Source organism: Anguilla anguilla, chromosome 15, assembly GCF_013347855.1.
Source record: "Anguilla anguilla isolate fAngAng1 chromosome 15, fAngAng1.pri, whole genome shotgun sequence".
In the NCBI taxonomy this organism is placed as follows: domain Eukaryota; kingdom Metazoa; phylum Chordata; class Actinopteri; order Anguilliformes; family Anguillidae; genus Anguilla; species Anguilla anguilla.
In genome coordinates, this window is record NC_049215.1 from 11631116 (window position 1) to 11650693 (window position 19578).

Consider the following 19578-nt stretch of genomic DNA (forward strand, 5'->3'; position numbering starts at 1 on the left):
CAATAATTAAAAAAAATAAATAAAAAAAATTAAAAAAAAATATATATATATATATATACACTGTTCAGATGCTTACACAAGGACAACTAAGTTAAGCCACCTTACGTAAAAAAAAAAGAAAGAAAAAAATCCACTTATATATTTAATAACAATTAGAGTTCATCTTCAAAGCTTTGAGCCGTGGTTATAAATACCTGAGTGCCGATTACAGACATGAAGGTTGTATTTATGTGTAGGTATGTGTGTGTGTGTGTGTGTGTGTGTGTGTGTGCCTATCCGCGTGTATGTACGTGTGCGCGGGTATGCTACATATGTGTGCATGTAGGTTTGAGTACTGTCCAGTCATTCAGCCATTTTTGCCAGATGATTTTTTACATGCTTTTTAAAAGTATACTTGCTATTGACACTTGAAATTATATATTTTGGCAGTGAATTCCATATTGAGATTGATCTGTAACTGATGGTCTGTTTAAGTAGGTTAGTTCTTGGTTTGGGTAGTGCTAGGTGACCATCGCTTGCGCCTCTTGTGCTATAACCACATTTGTTAGATACGCTTACTAACCGTTCAGCAAGGCCAGCAGGTTTATCAGAGCTTACTACTGATCTAAGGAACATCAGGAGACTTAGAGATGCCTTTTTAACAACCGAAAGCCATCCACTCTGTGGATCATCATATCTTACTGCAATGGCTATCATATCTTACTGCAATGGTTATGTAATGTGGGTACTTCCCAACAAACATTAGCATGGTTCTCCAGCTTTTTGTGTTCCCACATGCAGTGCGTCAAGGCTGAAAATATACTTTCCCAACCTCTTCCTATTACTATAGGTGTGCCCCAGGGCTCGACTTTAGGTCCTACACTCTTCTCCATCTACATAAATAACATTGCACAATTTACTGGTAATGCTCAAATACATCTGTATGCTGATGATACCATAATATATTGCTCCCACCCTTCACTACACTCAGCCCTCACCAACCTGCAATCATCCTTCCTTGGTATCCAGAAAGCTTTCACCGATTTACACCTCAAACCTAACACTAAGGAAACCAAATGCATGGTCTTTACCAAAAAGAAATACACTCTGGACAACATCCCTAAAATCACCAACATGGATAACTAATCTCTGGAATTTGTTACCTCATATAAATATCTTGGACTTTGGTTAGATTCTTCCCTCACATTTCAAACTCACATCAGTACATTACGTGACAAAGTTAAGGCCAGACTCAGATTCCTCTACCGTAACAAAACGGCCTTCACCTACACTGCTAAACTTACACTGGTCAAGATGTCAATACTTCCCATTTTTGATTACTGTGATATTATTTACCGGACTGCTTCAAATACATTGCTGAGCAAACTCAATATACTTTATCACTCTGCTATCCGTTTTATTACTAATGCTCCTTTCGCTACACACCACTGCACTTTATACTCCCTTGTTGGCTGGCCATCCCTCCACACCAGAAGGCTCATTCATTGGCACCTGTTTATTTACAAATCGCTCTTCCACATCACACCTGCCTACCTCTCAGATCTTCTGCATCAGTCCTGTTACACTTACAACCTTAGATCAATACATTTTTTCACCCTGGTCGTGCCCAAAACCTTAACAATGTTTGGTCGAAATTTCTTTAGTTTCTCTGCTGTGCATGACTGGAACACTCTAGAATCCATTCTCAAACTCCCCAATCTTAACACACCCATATCCCTCTTTAAAAGACTTTTACACAACACATTTACTGATAACTGCACATGCTAATCCCATCTCTTTGCTACTGTTGACTGCTCCGTACCAAATTTAATGCAATTTTCTGTCTTTTTATTTTATCTCTGTAAATGTACTGTGGTGAACTTGGTTTTTTAAAGCAATGTTTGTATGTTTTTTGACTGACGCATGCCTTCTTGGCCAGGTCAGTGTTGTAAATGAGAATTTGTTCTCAATCACTTTTGCCTGGTGAAATATAGGTTAAATAAATAATTAAATAAATAAACAATTTGCAAAGGTAAATAGACCTGCTACTGGACAATACATTTTAAAAATCACTATTTATTACAATAGAGTAGCAGATTTTTTGACACTGCTGTCGCTACTGGATTGTGGGATACAGCGGATGAAATGTCTTCAATTTTTACTCAAAATGAAAACCAACACTTTACCATCGTGAAGGAGAATGATGCATCTCTTCAACAGGGCAAGCTGTCTGTCACCAAGAACTGTCCTTCAATTAACAAAGAGACTGTTAAATAACTGACCACGATTACATTTTACAGTTTAGAAACTTGAATTTCCATTTTAAGTACACACATGACATTGATATTATTTTAAATATACCTCTGCTATAACTATTTATGTAATTAAAACTATTTATTTTAACTTTATTTTGCACAGGTTATATAACTGCTCTCATTTTTATGTGCATTTCCAATTCCCACCACTGAAAACAAAAACTACTATCCCCTGTACAACCTTGAAGATTCTGCCATGTGTTCACAATCCAAAACAATCCAAAAATTGGACTGAATTTACAACACAAGTATCACCATTATCATCATCATCATCATCATCTATGCTCAATTAGTGGTAATAACGTTATCATTGTGGATGATGGCAGAGCTGAAATAAGGACAAATGTTTGACATGTGGTTTGACAAAAAGTCTATCGCCCCAATATTGACGGAGGACTGAAGTGTATGTGAGAAAACACTCAGGGACAAACTGGCGGCCCTGTTAATGCCATATGACATTTTGACTATTGTTATGACAGTGTCAACATGGCAGATATGCGAAGCATCTTGACATGTCGTGAAGAGACACAGTTCACAGTTCACAGAAAAAACCCACCTGTGACGCGTGGTATTCACTTTTAACGATGGTTATAGTACTACATCCTTTGTAACTGTCATGGTTTTGGGTGGTAGTTCCATTTCTTTTCCATCTGCGTCATTCTTTCGTTTGTTACGGCCTTTGGTTTTTCTTTTTTTGTTTTTCTGCGCCTTTCTTTCAGTGATTACGGCCACGGGTTTTTTCTTCTGATTGATTCGTACGCGTGCATATTTTATTTTACGATTTTCACCTGTTGGCTTTTCTATTTGGAACCCAGGCAAACCGTTAAGCTTTGCTTTAGTGTCACTTACATTACACGATAGAAGGCAATCTGTCAAGTGTGGTGAAGGTATATGATTGAGTTTTTGCGGTATTGGGTTGATGCAGCTACAAAGTTAGCACAACAGTATTTAGCTTAATTGGTAGTTGGCAACAAGTTAGTGCCGCAACCTAAACTCCGAATTCTTTTTTTAGGGCGTTACTGTTTCAGCCTCGGTTCGAGGCCTGTTTTCTTTGAGTTACCCCGTTTTCTGCACAGGCAGTTTGGTTTTATTTTCAGAAAGTTCATACTCCTTAAGCTTTTTTTTTTTTTTTTACCCTGTACGTGGGTTGTTTAGAGCTTTTCTTTGGGATACTCTCCCTTAGGAGTATTGTCGTTCTTTTCCCCCTGTCCTTTTGACTCTTTCGAGACTTAGTGGTTATTCTACCCCAGGTGAATATCTTAAGGCAGTGGTGTCAAACTCGTGCCATGGAGGGCCGTGTGTATGCAGGTTTTCATTCCAACCAATTAATGCTGCCTTAATTGAGTCCAATTACTCATTCAGCCATATGCGTTTAACTGCATTGAAGCACAGAATATAAGAATTTTTATTTAGACAATGCGGGTCACCATAGACGTCGGGTCACCATTGTGCACAAACCTGCATCCCTAATTCAGCAAATAATTTTACTAATTATATAATCAAGATCTGAGGCTGGAATGAAAACCTGCATACACACGGCCCTCCATGGCACGAGTTTGACACCACTGTCTTAAGGAATCCCTGTTCAGTCGCATTTGGTCTCCCAAAACCCCCACTCCCTCACAGTAACATGAGGATATTATTATTTAGTAAGAGTCAGAATTTTGTCCTCATTTGACAACTTCGTAGGGTAGTTTAAAGTTTAGAAGTTGAGGGGGAAAAATTAATTTGTAATGTGGGTCCTCATTTGACAACTTCATAGGGTAGTTTAAAGTTCAGAAGTCGAGGGGGAAAATTAATTTGAATAATTAAGACTCTTTTGTGCATATCTGAAGTAAGTTTGGCTGAAAGACAACAGAACCTTGCTAGGGTGTTATATTCTGTTAGAGGCAGGGCCCACTTTGCGAAGATGTGGTTGAGGCACTGAAAATTGTATCTCATATCTATTCATTTTGCATCCATTACATTATGCACCAGGTTCTATAAATACTCCAGACTCTGTGAAATACCAGTGAAACTCACCTATCCCACTATCCCTGATTTTGCATTATGCTAATGAAGCCAGCATGAGCGTAGTGTCATTTATAAAACTCTCACTGTTAGGTTCAGACGCCTGTGTATTTTTGACTCTTGTTATCTCCTCATTGTTTCACACCTGATCGTTATCTGTGGACATTTAAAAAAAAAAAAACACGTTCGATTGTCAGTCGTGAAATGTAGTGATAACGTGCTTGCACTGCGTTCAGAGAAAAACAAAAAGCGTCCTTACAATAAATGTGCGTATTTCAATCTGATGCGTAAACTGTAATAGCCTAGACAAGCGCATCTTTACTTTCAAAAAACAAAAGCCCTTCATGAGAAAGCATTGCTATTGGCACAGACATCTGTCATCACTGATAAAAAATAAATGAATACCACGGTTGCAAATGCCAAATGCCTCTGATATTTAATATCGGGACTGCAAATCTAACGTACGTGGAAAATCACGCAGCTATCACCCCCATAAGTAAAATCACTCAAATATTTACGCAGAGGGGGAGTCCTAGTATAGTTCACTACCCACGGATGACTTTGATCCTTGTGGGCGAGAAAGAACAGAAGTTGAGTTTTTTTTTGTATTTCGACCGCTTAGCAGGGTTCATCTCAGCAACGTGACTCAGAGTGCGGCATTTAAACCGCCTCCATTCTCCCGGCGTGGCAGGAAGGACCAGGCTGCAGATTTATAACACCCTCAGAGCTCCTCGTCGGATAAACAGAGCTAACTGATCGCATTTCACTGACTGAAAATAAGACAACCTGCAGCAGGTAGGAATTCTAGCATTTCAGAAATCAGCTTAATATTACATCTGAAGTCAAATGCAAAAAGTATAAATATTCTCTGAAAAAACAAACAAACAAACAAACAAACAAAAAAACCATTGGCTATATTTACAGTAAAAACTCTGCTTTTGCACTAAGAATGGTCACTGGGTTTTGCGTGTAACTCACAACAAGTAGTTTTCATCTTAAATTTTGATATCAGATGTCATTACTCTAGATTGGCCTGCGTTTTTTGAAGGTGGGTCATTATCACGACGATATTATTTTAACGGTTAAATGAGATGCCTGATTAGCGTTACAATCTCACTTCCTGTCAAATCAAGTGAAATCAAATTATATTTCTTTGGACATAAGTTTGCTGATTGTACTCTTCAGGGCTGTAAAGTGGTTCACTGGTGAAAGCCATGCATGCGAAACATCCCTGCCGCATGTGAGATAACAGTCGCTCCAACGTTCACCCAACGCTCACCAAACGTTCATCCTATGGAGGTGAGAGGAGAATGGGCTATTGCTTTATTAATGTGGCTACCGGGTAGGAATTCAGTCACACCCAAGAGTGGTCGCAAAACCCCAACTGTGCTATGTGCAGCTAGAGCAAGAGATAATAGTCTATAGAAATGCGTTTATTTTTCAGTCTTTTATAGTCGGCACTTTCGTGTCTTATGTTGAGAAACAGCTGCGGCCACATCCTTCTCTGGCCAGCTTCAAAATGACCAACAACAGCCATGAAATGTTATAAAAGGTTTATGAAGGCTAATGTGGCAGCATGCGATACATGCATGTCACAGGAGCAGCAACAACAGGAAGAGTTGACAGTGGTGAAATAGGACTGGTGCCAGACAACTGTCCAGAACAACACACAGTACCATGGCAACTAACGACCAATTCAGTAATCAAGATCAGTGTGAATCTTCGACATTAGAAGAAAATAACACAAAATGAATGATAATTGTGTGCACACAGACTTAGACACCACATGTACACACACACACGCACACAAACACATTCTTATTAATGTAATGTGTGATCAGGACCAGATTACATTTCCCCAAGTAATCCAGCCAACACTGAATGTACGTTCAGAGTAATACATGTACAAAAACTGCAATACCTACCGTTATTATTATATGTAGCATTGTAGCTTAATTGCAGTAGTAGGTTATGTAATCACAAATATACATACCTCACATACTTATGAAAAACGGTGTTGAATTTCTTTTATTGATTTTCACCTTGTGATGCAGTGGGTACCTTTGTACACAAAACACTACAAATGCTTTTCTACTTTTGGTCAACTGCACAATTAGGGAACTTAAATGTCACTGAAAATATTAGCAGTGGTTAGCACTGTCTGCCTCTCAAGAAGGAGGTTGTGGGTTCGAGTCCTAACCGGCCGGTTCCTCCCCGCGTTGAGTTTGCTGGTCCGCTGCAGGCTCGCGTGGGCTGACTTCCTCCTGAAGTCCAAAGACATGCAGGCTCCTGGGCTCACTTGCAAAAGAGATGTCGGCCTTGACGTGGCCACCCTGGTTAAATAAAGGCTGCATTAAATGAAAATAAATAAAGTAAAATAAATACGCGTCTGAACTGCTATGCGAATCGACGTGTAAGTAGCGATCGTGAAAACGCGGAACGGGCGGCTTCGTGAGAAGGTTGTGCCTGCAGTTTCCCACAAGGCCCCTGAACTGCAGCCGGGCTGTGATAAAATCAGTACTCCAGACGTAGCTAAATGTGCATACCGTATGCACGCCGAGCTTAACCACACGCTGTTTCACCACAGGGCTCTCTCATTACCGCGATAATTATGGAGGACATGATGGATAATGACAGCTATTACTATGAGAACACCAGCGACTCGTTCAGCCTGGATGACCTGATGAACGGAGCGGAGTCCCCCTGCGTTCCCTGGACGCTGGGCTCCGGCAGCGTGGCGCTGGCCTGCGTCTACAGCGCCGTGTTCCTCTTCAGCCTGCTGGGGAACGGCCTGGTCATCTCCGTGGTGTCCTGCGTGAAGGGGGGCAGGAGCTCCACCGACGTGTACCTGATGAACCTGGCGGCGGCCGACCTGCTCTTCTCCGCCACGCTGCCCTTCTGGTGCGTGTACCTGCACTCCGGGTGGGTCTTCGGCGGCCCCCTCTGCAAGCTGCTCTCCGGCCTGCAGGAGGCGACGTTCTACGGCGGCGTCCTGCTGCTGAGCTGCATCAGCGTGGACCGCTACCTGGCCGTGGTGAAGGCCACGCAGCCCGTCTCCCGGAGGCGGAGCCTGGTGGGGACGGTGTGCGGCGCGGTGTGGCTGGGGGCGGGGCTCCTGGCCCTGCCCGCCCTGGTCCAGCGGCAGGCCTTCCGCCCGGGCAACGGGGCGCGCACCGTGTGCCACGAGCACCTAAGCGCGGGCAGCATGGGCGAGTGGCGCGTGGGCCTCCGCGTGCTGCACCACGCCCTGGGCTTCTTCCTCCCGCTGGCCGTCATGGCGCTCTGCTACGGCCGGGTGGCGGCCGCGCTCTCCCGCGCCCGGAACCGGCAGAAGCGGCGGGCGGTGCGGGTGGTCCTGGCGGTGGTGCTGGCCTTCGTGGCGTGCTGGCTCCCGCGCAACGTGGTCGTCCTGGCGGACACGCTGATGCGCGGCGGGGCGGTGGCCGAGACCTGCGCCCTCCGCCGCCGGCTGGACCTGGCCCTCCAGGCCACCGAGGTCCTGGCCTTCCTGCACTGCGCCCTCAACCCCGTCCTGTACGCCTTCATCGGGCAGAAGTTCCGCGGCCAGCTCCTCAGGAACCTGCAGGCGCGCGGCCTCGTGGGGAAGGGCGCCCAGCCCGCCTGCAGGAGGAGCAGCTCCAACACGACCTCCTTCACGCTGTAGGGCGGCGGTGTGGGGACGGCGATCCTGGATCCTGGTGTCTGGTTCACCCTCCAACCCTCCAAGCTTAATTTCTTTAACCAGGCACACCTTCCACAATGGCATTATATGATGTGATGTACACTACCGGTCAAAAGTTTTAGAACACCCCCATTTTTCCAGTTTTATTGAAATTTAAGCAGTTCGAGTCCAGTGAATGACCCGAAATGGTACAAAGCTAAGTGGTAAACTGCTCACTTAAAGGTTAAAGAAAAAAAAAAGGTTACCAAAAACTGAAAAATAATGTACATTTTAGAGTTATAAAAAAGGCCTTTTTCAGGGAACGAGTAATGGCTTAACAACTTACAGCTTCCCTGCAGCAATGGAAGTAAATTAAGCCATGAAAGTTAATTCAAACAATTCCTACAGGTGTCCAAACCTTTGTCGATTACTTACAAACCCTCTGGCTGTATAAAATCAGACTGTATTACTACACCCTCTGAAGCATTATTTGGACAATATTGCACTGCAGGAAGTAGTATATTGTTATCGTAGTGGCGAGAAAAGGGCAATTAACAAAGGAAGACAGACAGACCATTACAACCATTAAATGTGTAGAACTTTAGAGAAATTGCAAAGGAAGCCAAGGCATCAGTGAGTACAGGGTCCTATACCATCAAGGAAACTGGAGGAAACTCTGACAGAAAGAGGTTAGGCAGACCCAAAACCACAACAGAATCAGAAGACAAGTTTCTGAGAGTAAACAGCTTGCATGGTAGGTGGCTTACAGGACAATAGCTTCAAGCACTTCTAGTTTGAACAAGAAGAGAAGTCTTCGAGCTGCAGGTTTGACAGGTTGAGTGGCAGTACGAAAGCCATTGCTAAAATGGCTAAATAAGAAAAAGAGGCTTGCCTGGGCCATGAAGCCCGGCAGTGGAATACTGAAGACTGTAAGAAGGTCTTATGAATCAAAATTTGAAATCTTCGGTTCATCAAATCATGGAATGGCCAACACAGTCTCCAGACTTAAACCCCATCGAGCTGGTTTGGGTTGAACTGGACAGAAGGGTGAAAGCAAAGCAACCTACAAGTGCAACACATTTGTGGGAACTTCAGCAACAGTGTTGGGAAGATCTTTCTGAACAATATTTGATTTCCATTGTTGAACGAATGCCACGAGTGTGTTCAGCTGTTACATCTGCAAAAGGTAGCTACTTTGATGAGTCAAAAAATTAGAATAAATTGTGTTAAACAGAACAATTCCATGATTTATCTTTTTAATTGTTTATTTGTTCTATGCTTTAATTTCAGAGACAACTGCGTAAATTTCAATAAAAACTGGAAAAATGGAGGTGTTCTAAAACTTTTGACCGGTAGTGTATAATTTCACATTTTGGCTGAATTTCTTTGATAAGATCATGAGCGACATCTTGTGTCCCTACATGCATCGCTTTACTGTGGTGTAATCCTTGAGTGAACTGGCATAGTCTGCATAGCTAATAAATGTGGAAAACAGACAGAGACATATTCTAACCCTAACCCCCGCTCAAAATAAATAAATAAATAAAAGAAGTAGCAATCATTAATGCATACTTTCACCTACCATGTGAAGGAGATAATTAGTTAGAAAGAACTATCTAACTGCAGTAGATGAGTGCAACAATGTTATAGCTGAGACATTGATATTGTCAGTTCAAGTATGGAACCACACATTTGGGGATTATAGTATACCTGCTGATTGCATACTTGGGGAAACAGTATGGCAACTGTACTTGCTGTGCTTTCTAACTAGAATGCAAGTATGCATAACGCAACAGACATAATTTTTTTTTTTTTTACTGTTGTATGTGGAACAGTCTAGGGCAGTCTTGAAAAGCAATGCTTAAAAACCTTGTTGACTTGTTCACAGGTGGGAATCAGTTGCAGCTGGCAGAAGCTATGACTGTTGCACAGCTAAATTAGAAATGAAATGTTCATACCCGGCACTTGAGTGTTGTTGATGGGTGTTGCTTATTTTTCTTTTGTTTATGTTAAGTTTAAGAGGAAGAGATTTAAGAGTTTCAGGGCATTTCTCTGCAGATCTCTTGAGTTACTATATAATTCATATGTGTAACACCGATGGAGAGTTAAGCAAACCTCTTAACTCAGTGCACTGGCTTGCTGGCTAATTAAAAATAAAACATTTAAACTATTGCTTTTGCATGTGTAAAATCTTTATGGGAAACTCACACTTTATATTTCTGAAATACAAATGAAATACACCCACACTTCAGACAGCTCTGCTTTCGGCATTTTCACCGAGTTTAACGTTGGCTATCTTGCTAAAGAGATGACAGACTGCGTGCATAAGGTAAGTAGCCTACAGATGCCTCCGAAATTAAGCACTAAAGTCTGTTATGCGATTTGGTCTGGTAGGTAACATTACCGGTCTTATAGAAACTGGCGAAATGCAGACTGTGTGTTTGCATGTACTTGTGTTTATGCATGTCTCTCATAGGCTACATTTATATGAATTACTATTATCAGTTACTCATAACAAACACAGTACAAAAAGAAATTAAATCTGATGAAAAATGTGTTTTCAGTGCACAAAAATGCCAAGTTACTCACAAAACACTGTAAGTCATTAATTCCAACTGGCAAAATCTAGGCCTGCCATTAAAAGTAAAAAGCAATGCAACCCAATGTTTCCTACCCAACGATTCCTAAATTGTTTCAACTAACTTGACCCTGTGTTTTGATCTTATCATCTGAAGACAATGTGGTCATTCAAACTTTGTGTCACATCAAAGTGTCAAAAACCAAAAATTCCCTCATGCAAGACTTGCAAATGAATGTGTGAAACTGCTGGTGAAGACCCACAGAAAGCACACTCCTCCAGAAATGATACGTTTATACTTGGTTGTCATGTTCATTTTACAAAAAGTACAAATTCTTGTATATTTGCTGATTAAAATAAATACCGTTTGTAAAATAAATACTGTACATGCATACACACATACATAGAAAACTTCTTTATCCCCATGGGGACATTTCCCTTGCAGCCTGTTACATTCACATTTTCAAAAAGACCAAGAAACATACAATCATTCATGCTACAGAAAGGGGATAGACATTTACTCTTGACTCCACACATTTGTTTTCCCAATTAATGTACTCTATGCTTGTACACACAGGGCCAAGTTAATATAACAATTTTGGAAACATTGGGTAGCATTGCATTCAGCTTGTTCAATTTGTGTGAGGTAAGATAGCCAATATTGTTTCTTGTAACTTGGTGCAATTTTGATATCAATACTTTTAATGGCAGGCCTAGATTTTGCCAGTTTGAATGAATGACTTATAGACAGTGTTTTGGATGTGAGTAACTTGGCATTTTTGTATACTGAAAATGTGATTTTTTTCATCAGATAGTAGATAACACAGGGCTACACCCCACTGTAGATTTGGGGTGTTTTCACATCGAAGCGAAGAAGGAAAAACTGCAAAGCTGACAGAGGTATTGCACGTGACAGTCATACAGATATTATCAGTTAGCGTTCAGGTATATTTCTGCCTGTACAACTCAAAAAATTAAAAATACAGAGACGGCAAACACCCCCTGGTTACGGTCTGATAAGAGGGATATGGGATTGGCAGCACCAAGGGAAGTGGTTTCTTGCAGCGCACAGGAACACATTCGTTTGGAGATCTTTAATGATAAAACACACTTTGTACAAATACAAAAACAGGTTCCACTAGTCATATCTCATTTCTCACCCCCAGAAACTGGTTTTGCGTCAATAGGTTACAATGCTCTAATTCTTTTTTCTTTTAACAAGAAATTTGATCGTCTTATGATAGGACTATTTTTCTGAGATTTGCATTACCTGTAGGAGGTTTTCGCTGAATGTCAATTTTTCTGCCCTCACCCTTAAACTTTTTTCTAAACCCCATCTTAACATCTTATCTTGTCTGTTGCTCGTGCCTCACAGACTCTAAACGTGCAGCGACACAAATGTGTGGGGCTTCAGTTGATTCACCTGACTGCCTCTCTAGTCCCTCTGCGTTAAGCACACAGAATCGGGGAATGAACAGTTGACTGGCTGTTAGACCAGTAGGGTGGTTTACAGAAGTGTGGCCCTTCTCAGAGACTGAAAGGAGAATGGCCCTTGTTTACAGGGTTGACGGGGGGTCAGCAGGGTTTGATAAAGGGACGATGTCATTGCCCAATAGCACTGTTGCAATCAAACCAGAGGCACGTTTGCATAGATGGTCGTATAGAGCCGCACTACTGGCGGAAAGAGGCTATAGGCATTTGCAGTCTCCTCCTTTGTATGAGTGTTAGCACTGGAGAAAGGTTAAAATATTATTTTGGAGTCAGATAAACAGGACAACACTGAATTAAATTAATCCTGTTCCGGTAGCACCATGGAAGACTACAAACGTTCCTTCGCTACTCAGATACTTCTGCAGTTTGGTGTATCTGAGGGAAGTCTTACAGAACTGCTCTGACACTGAGTGAAACAGGTGAAGTTTGAGACTTGGTAGAGGAAAACATAGGATCACAGCCACATTTTAGAATAGCGAATACAGGTAAACGTGCACAAATTTGGCGAAAGTGCTAAAAAACAGAGATTGCCAATGTATCATAGATATGACTTAGCAAGGTTATTTAATAATATCTCCAAGGTAAAACTCCTGCATAGTATGCCTTTAACAACCAAACATTCTAATGGTGATGTAAGAGTAACTGCTGGTAATTGAAAGCAATGGAGTTCTAGAACACTGACTTAGAATTTAGAAAAAAAAAAAAAAAACAACATTCCAAAACACCTACACTTCACTTTAAATCTAAAGATGACCTCAGCTGTACAGCAGGCAGGGTGGCAGACTCTCATTCTAGGTTTGATGTTTAATATGAAGCAAATATTTTAATATAAGGAAAGCTATTCTGGTCAGAAGCTATGCAGGGGCTGAAAAATGAAGCAATATGTGTTAGGGGAAGAGTATAAAAAGGGTTGTCTCATACCGAGAGAGCATCCCTCCTCTTTTAAACTGGGAAATGCAGTCACCTCATATAGCAGTTGACCCTGTGCTATAGACTTGCGCAATGATGCAATAAGGAAAAAAGGAACACAGCTGACTCTGAGCACGCAGATCTTTATAGTGTTATTGTGCAGCCAAGCGATTCCACAGAAGAGTGAATTTGATTAAACTAAATGCCACATTTCACACATCGTGAAGAGATGATTTCTAGCGATAGGGTCGTCCCGTGATGGCCATTTTTCAAAACTCTAAACTGTTTACAAGTGTTCTGCAGCGACCTTCGAGATACGTTTTCACGTATCGTTTCGTGAGCTTGTGACCAGGAGCAGCGAGCGGCACGTTTAAGGATTGGTATCATTCTGTACAGAATTGCCCTATCGACAGCCATATGTACATTACATTACATGACATTAGTAATGCCGTCCCATAAGCAACAGCACGCTACAGCTGGGCATTCAATAGAGCAACTTTCCAGTTTGTTACACTGCAATAGTTCTCTTACCTTAAAACCGTCCATGAGCCAGCCAGCTCATTTCTATGGCTTCCCCAATTAATTAAGTTTTCTTCCAAACTACAGTATACTCATGTAGTACTTCCACTCTGGGTAAGAATGTGTCACTATGCATCATAACCTAGACTGGGACAGCAGAATGAAGTAACTCACTGTGTAAGATGCTGTTACTGCTGTAAATCATTGAACAACTGACAGTTTTATTATACAATACAGCAAAAGTATCAAATAACAAATACAAAAAAGCAGGTGTTTTTAAGTCTGTGTACACTAGCCTGCATTAGTTTGCTATCAGGGTAATAAACACAAACTAAAGCTCTCCAGACCTCTCTGATCTGCATTTGGAGATTTGAAAGCTCAGAAAGTTGAGTCGCGTGGTCGAGACGAGCGTGAAGCTGTCCGCGCTGCTTCGGGTCGCTCGTCCATCGAGCGCCCTCTCACCGGGACGGGGCTGCCGTCTCTATGCAGGACCAAGGGCGCCACCAGGGATTTCGGGCCCCGTGAAAAGACCTCATGCCGGGCGCGGCCACCCCAGGCCACCCCATGGCTGCATATTTACCCCGCAGTCAAGGCCCATGGAATCACTCTGAGTGAATGTTGCTCAGACGCAAGTCAAGGCCTCATCAGCCCCAGCTGGGCGAGGGCGTCTGATTTGAAAAGCTCTGAAACACCCTGTGGCCCCACGTTACATAACTGATGTTGTGACTTGAGTGAGTCAGAGGATGCATTTTTCTATTTGCAAATGTGCTTTGCACAACAGAGCTAAGCAAGGAGGATAAAATAAAGGAAATCGGCTTCTTCGCTGTAATAAACTGGTAACTTGCAGAAACAACGCCTACTACCTTGGGTTAGATCAAATCCAGACTATTTAAAACCATAATCTCAATATTTAAATAAATACAAATTCCAGAAATGTTTTGATTCCAAGATCTTTTTACTGATCATTGGGATAATTTTCTTCCTTTCAAGTTTGAGAAGAACATTTTTTTGAAAAGGTTTTGTCTCTTCCAAGCACCCTTAGTTGGGAAATGCTGTGACTGGAGGTCACGCCAGCCAATCATAAATGAACTCCTCCACCTTTGTTTGGCTGAAATTGTGGCACAGTTGTAACACCCTGTATGTTGAGCAAGCGCACAGGCAAAGCTCGGTGGGAACTGAGCAGGGATGTTGAAATAAAGAGAGACAGAGAGGAAGAGAAAGAGAAAGACAGAGAGAGAGAGAGACAGAGAGGGAGAGAAAGAGAGAGACAGAGAGAGAGAGAGAGACAGAGAGGAAGAGAAAGAAAGAGACAGAGAGAGAGAGAGACAGAAGGACAGAAAGAGAAAGACAGAGAGAGAGAGAGACAGAGAGGGAGAGAAAGAGAGAGACAGAGAGAGAGAGAGAGACAGAGAGGAAGAGAAAGAAAGAGACAGAGAGAGAGAGAGACAGAAGGACAGAAAGAGAAAGACAGAGAGAGAGAGAGAGACAGAGATTGCGAGCAAGAGAGAGAGATACAAATATATATATATGTATATGTGTGTATGTATATATATATATATATGTGTGTGTATATATGTGTGCATATATATATATATGTCTGTGTGTATGCATATGTATGTGTGTATATATAATACTCTTATTGAGAAAATACTTTTTTTAAATTAATTAAATTTAGTTAACTTAATAGATAATAAGTATTATGTTACTGTCATTTATGCTGTTATTGTTGTTACTGCTTGTTTTCTTTTTTCTTTTTAATTATATACTCTTACTGTGGTTGATTATTGTTATCACTACGCTTTGGCAATATGTATTTTTAAATATGTCATGCCAATAAAGCATTTGAATTTGAATTTGAGAGAGAGAGAGAGAGAGAGAGAGAGAGAGACATGGTGTGTGCAGAACTACACAGAGTCACAAAGTCAGAATTCTGCGCATGTAAATATTAGCAGACATGTAAATAAACCTTTATCCAGTACAAAATTTATTTTCATTTTCTCAAAATGAACAATTCTTTGTACTACAATACATTTCTCCATATTCTCAAAAAATTATGTTAATTTAAAAAAAATTTGCACGTGCAAAAAAATTCTTTATGGCCCTAAATTATCCTCTCACGCATTTGTCACAAAAACAACTCCATACTTCATGAACATTTGTTCTTCCTAGAAAGAATGAATTTGCATGCGCCCTCTACAGGCAATGATGCAATTTTCACTCAAAATATACCAGAAAACCAAAAACAAACCCTTTTACAAATTCCCCTATTTGTGTGGGTTACATTTGCAGCTCTTGAAGATTATCAACTACTTAAACATAGATTTTTTTTTACCACTAATTTCTCAGTGACATTTTTACCCCTGTTTTTACCCCCTATTTACACCTAATCCCTCCCTACCAGGATGCCAGTCAGTAGTGTGCCACGGTGAGGGCCTGTTGGCCAGTTGGCACTGGGACCGGGGGGCCTACCGACACATTAAAACAGGGCCCAAACAGGATGAGCCGCCTGGTCGCACCTGATTGGTCACTTTTCTTGTATAATCGGGATGTTTTACACTTTCATTTCCACATTGCATCAGAAACATGTCCACATGCTAAGAGTAATAAACCTCCCGTGTTGATCTAAGAACTTAATCAGCCGATCAGCTCTCAGACAATGAACGCTTTCATTGTCTGCTTTTGTAGAACGATTCCTCAGATAGAGGTTTTTAATGGGTGAACACGTGTTCTCAATTACCTCAGCTGATGAAGAGATTTGTCTGGAATGGAAGGTAGCATGTGTGCAAAGGCACAGAGGACCGGAGGCGCCTTCATCTACACTGCAGGCCCTTCAGAAGGTGCAGTGCGCAAAAACATTACTGGCACACACTGTAGTTTCAGCTGTCACCCTGTAGAGGGCAGGCATGGTCCAACTTCCCTCATCTCTTTAGGCTGAAGTTGATCAAACCACAAACTAGAATCCAGAGTACTAACTTTTGACTCCAGAAACATAAAAAGGGGGGTCTTCTGCATAGAAAAACTTTTTTTGATAACTCACTTTAAAAACATTTCATCACTTATTCCTGACTGTTATCACCCCACGGTACTGGTTTTGTACTTCATAGACATATAGTTTCAATAAGAAAAGAAAAATCAATTGCCCATAACTGAATTTGAGTAAAACACTACTCTGTGTTCTCCAAAGAAAAGCTGCTTATGTCAATTTACCAATACAAAACTATGGTTTAGGTTCAAGGTTTTAACAGTTAAATTATCACTATGTTTACAGTACATATACCCGGATCAAAGTTTTATGTGTGTAAAGAAGCAACAAGGAACTGAAAATACAGTCAAATCTGACAGTATGTAACAACAGCCATAAACCATCCACTCTCACCATTTTTCAGACAAAATCAGTCAAAATGTTATGTTTTGGCATACTGCCTTTATCAGTACTGCACACCAGAGTAACAGAGAGGACACAGAACACACCAGAGTAACAGAGAGGACACAGAACACACCAGAGTAACAGAGAGGACACAGAACACACCAGAGTAACAGACAGGACACAGAACACACCAGAGTAACAGAGAGGACACAGAACACACCAGTGTGACGGAGAGGACACAGAACACACCAGAGTAACAGAGAGGACACAGAACACATCAGTGTGACGGAGAGGACACAGAACACACCAGTGTGACGGAGAGGACACAGAACACACCAGAGTAACGGAGAGGACACAGAACACATCAGTGTGACGGAGAGGACACAGAACACACCAGAGTAACAGAGAGGACACAGAACACACCAGAGTAACAGAGCGGACACAGAACACACCAGAGTAACAGAGAGGACACAGAACACACCAGAGTAACAGAGAGGACACAGAACACACCAGAGTAACAGAGAGGACACAGAACACACCAGAGTAACGGAGAGGACACAGAACACACCAGAGTAACAGAGAGGACACAGAACACACCAGAGTAACAGAGAGGACACAGAACACACCAGTGTAACAGAGAGGACACAGAACACACCAGAGTAACAGAGAGGACACAGAACACACCAGAGTAACAGAGAGGACACAGAACACACCAGAGTAACAGAGAGGACACAGAACACACCAGAGTAACAGAGAGGACACAGAACACACCAGAGTAACAGAGAGGACACAGAACACACCAGAGTAACAGAGCGGACACAGAACACACCAGAGTAACAGAGAGGACACAGAACACACCAGTGTAACAGAGAGGACACAGAACACACCAGAGTAACAGAGAGGACACAGAACACACCAGAGTAACAGAGAGGACACAGAACACACCAGAGTAACAGAGAGGACACAGAACACATCAGAGTAACAGAGAGGACACAGAACACACCAGAGTAACAGAGAGGACACAGAACACACCAGAGTAACAGAGGACACAGAACGTGTTAATGAGGTGTTAGAGGGCAGGGTGTCACACCCTAGCACAGGGAGCAGGTGCTGGCTCCAGCTGAAGCCCTACACTAAACAGGTGTCCAGCAGGCTAGCGGCAATGGTCTGGGCGTGTAGCATTTAGCTGAGCCAACAGTCACCTTCAGACCTCCTCTGCTCTTTCAGATGTGAATACAGACCCTAGCATTGGCCCCCATTCTGCAGGGCCCTTCCCAGCCTATGCGTCCCAGACGCTAACTGAGTCACTCAGTCCCATCGGATCAGTAAAGCCCGGACAGGGCCAAAGGCTCTCACCACACCCACCGAAACAAACACACACACGCGCACACACACACACACACACACACACACACACACACACACACACACACACACACACACACACGCACACACACACACACACACACACACACACACACACACACACACGCACGCACGCACGCACGCACGCACGCACACACGCACGCACGCACGCACGCACGCACGCACGCACGCACGCACGCACGCACGCACGCACGCACGCACGCACGCACGCACGCACGCACGCACGCACGCACACACACACACACACACACACACACACACACACACACACACACACACACACACGCGCACACACACACACACACACACGCGCACACACACACACACACACACACACGCACACACACACACACACACACACACGCGCACACACACACACACACACACACACACACGCGCACACACACACACACACACACACACACACACGCACACACACACACACACACACACACACACGCGCACACACACACACACACACACACACACACACACACACACACACACACACACACACACACACACACACACACACACATGTGTGCGTCACATTCTCGGGAGGGCCGGACCCTCCGAGCCCAGCGAGGACCCCGCGGTGTTAATCTCCACTGTCCCTGGGGTATAATCGCTCACACGTCCTGTTGCGCCGGAGAGCAGTGCATTGTGGGAAGCCACATGCCGCCTGCTGAAGGCCGCTTCGCAGACAGGACCGGTGGAATCCGGTCAATGTTCAGAACGTGTTTTTGGAGTACCGTAACAGTTTGCTCAGCATAACTCCAGGATTCTGAACACATCCACTGCCCTCTGCTTTAAAATACGAAAAAAAAAACCTGGTATCACTTTCTATGAAGCAAACACATATAATACCTTATAGCTGCATTTATAATGCCTAATGATGCTCTTATAATGCACTATAAACACTGCAGTAGAGACTCATAACACTTCATAGGCAATTGCAACAAGCTTCATAATGATATACAAATCCTGGTAAGAGCATAATAAGTGCAACATAAGGCGCTATAAACGCAGCTATAAGGCATCATAGGTGTATGCTTCATAGAAAGTGTTACCAATCAGGAATTAATCTTGAAATGAAGCATGCTGAGAGAATGAATTGGTCAACCCTTCATATTTTGATGCAAATAAATCTGAGTTATACTCCCATATTTCTCTCTGGTAGCATACATAGAATCATACAATTCACCAATCAACTTCCAACCCAAATACATAATAGACAATAATAACATATAATTACCGCAGTATAATTTATGTTTAAGCTTCATGGAACCAGATCTACAAATCACTTTTTTTAGCCTCCCACATCAGAATGTGTACTTCTCCCTGTAACAATCTGTCTTTTTAA

General features: G+C 42.5%; 1 protein-coding gene across 2 annotated transcripts; it reads left to right on the forward strand.

Moving 5' to 3' along the window:
* Window positions 1–4985: 4985 nt before the first annotated feature.
* Window positions 4986–10135, forward strand: cxcr2 (chemokine (C-X-C motif) receptor 2). Of its 2 annotated transcripts, XM_035393046.1 has the most exons (3): window positions 4986–5099; window positions 5490–5603; window positions 6892–10135. In XM_035393046.1, exons 2-3 carry the CDS (start codon window positions 5523–5525, stop codon window positions 7966–7968), a joined length of 1158 nt encoding a protein of 385 aa, XP_035248937.1. In that variant the 5' UTR covers window positions 4986–5099; window positions 5490–5522; the 3' UTR covers window positions 7969–10135. The 2 variants fall into 2 exon arrangements, with proteins under 2 accessions (XP_035248937.1, XP_035248939.1); XM_035393048.1 differs by lacking the exon at window positions 5490–5603 and having other exon boundaries at window positions 4988–5099.
* The last annotated feature ends 9443 nt before the right edge of the window (window positions 10136–19578 follow it).

Coding starts and splice junctions, on each gene's coding strand:
- cxcr2 (XM_035393046.1), top strand. CDS start 5,523: ATGCGAAACATCCCTGCCGCATGTGAGATAACAGTCGCTCCAACGTTC. Junction 5,604..6,891: donor CAAACGTTCATCCTATGGAG/GTGAGAGGAGAA, acceptor GTTTCACCACAG/GGCTCTCTCATTACCGCGAT.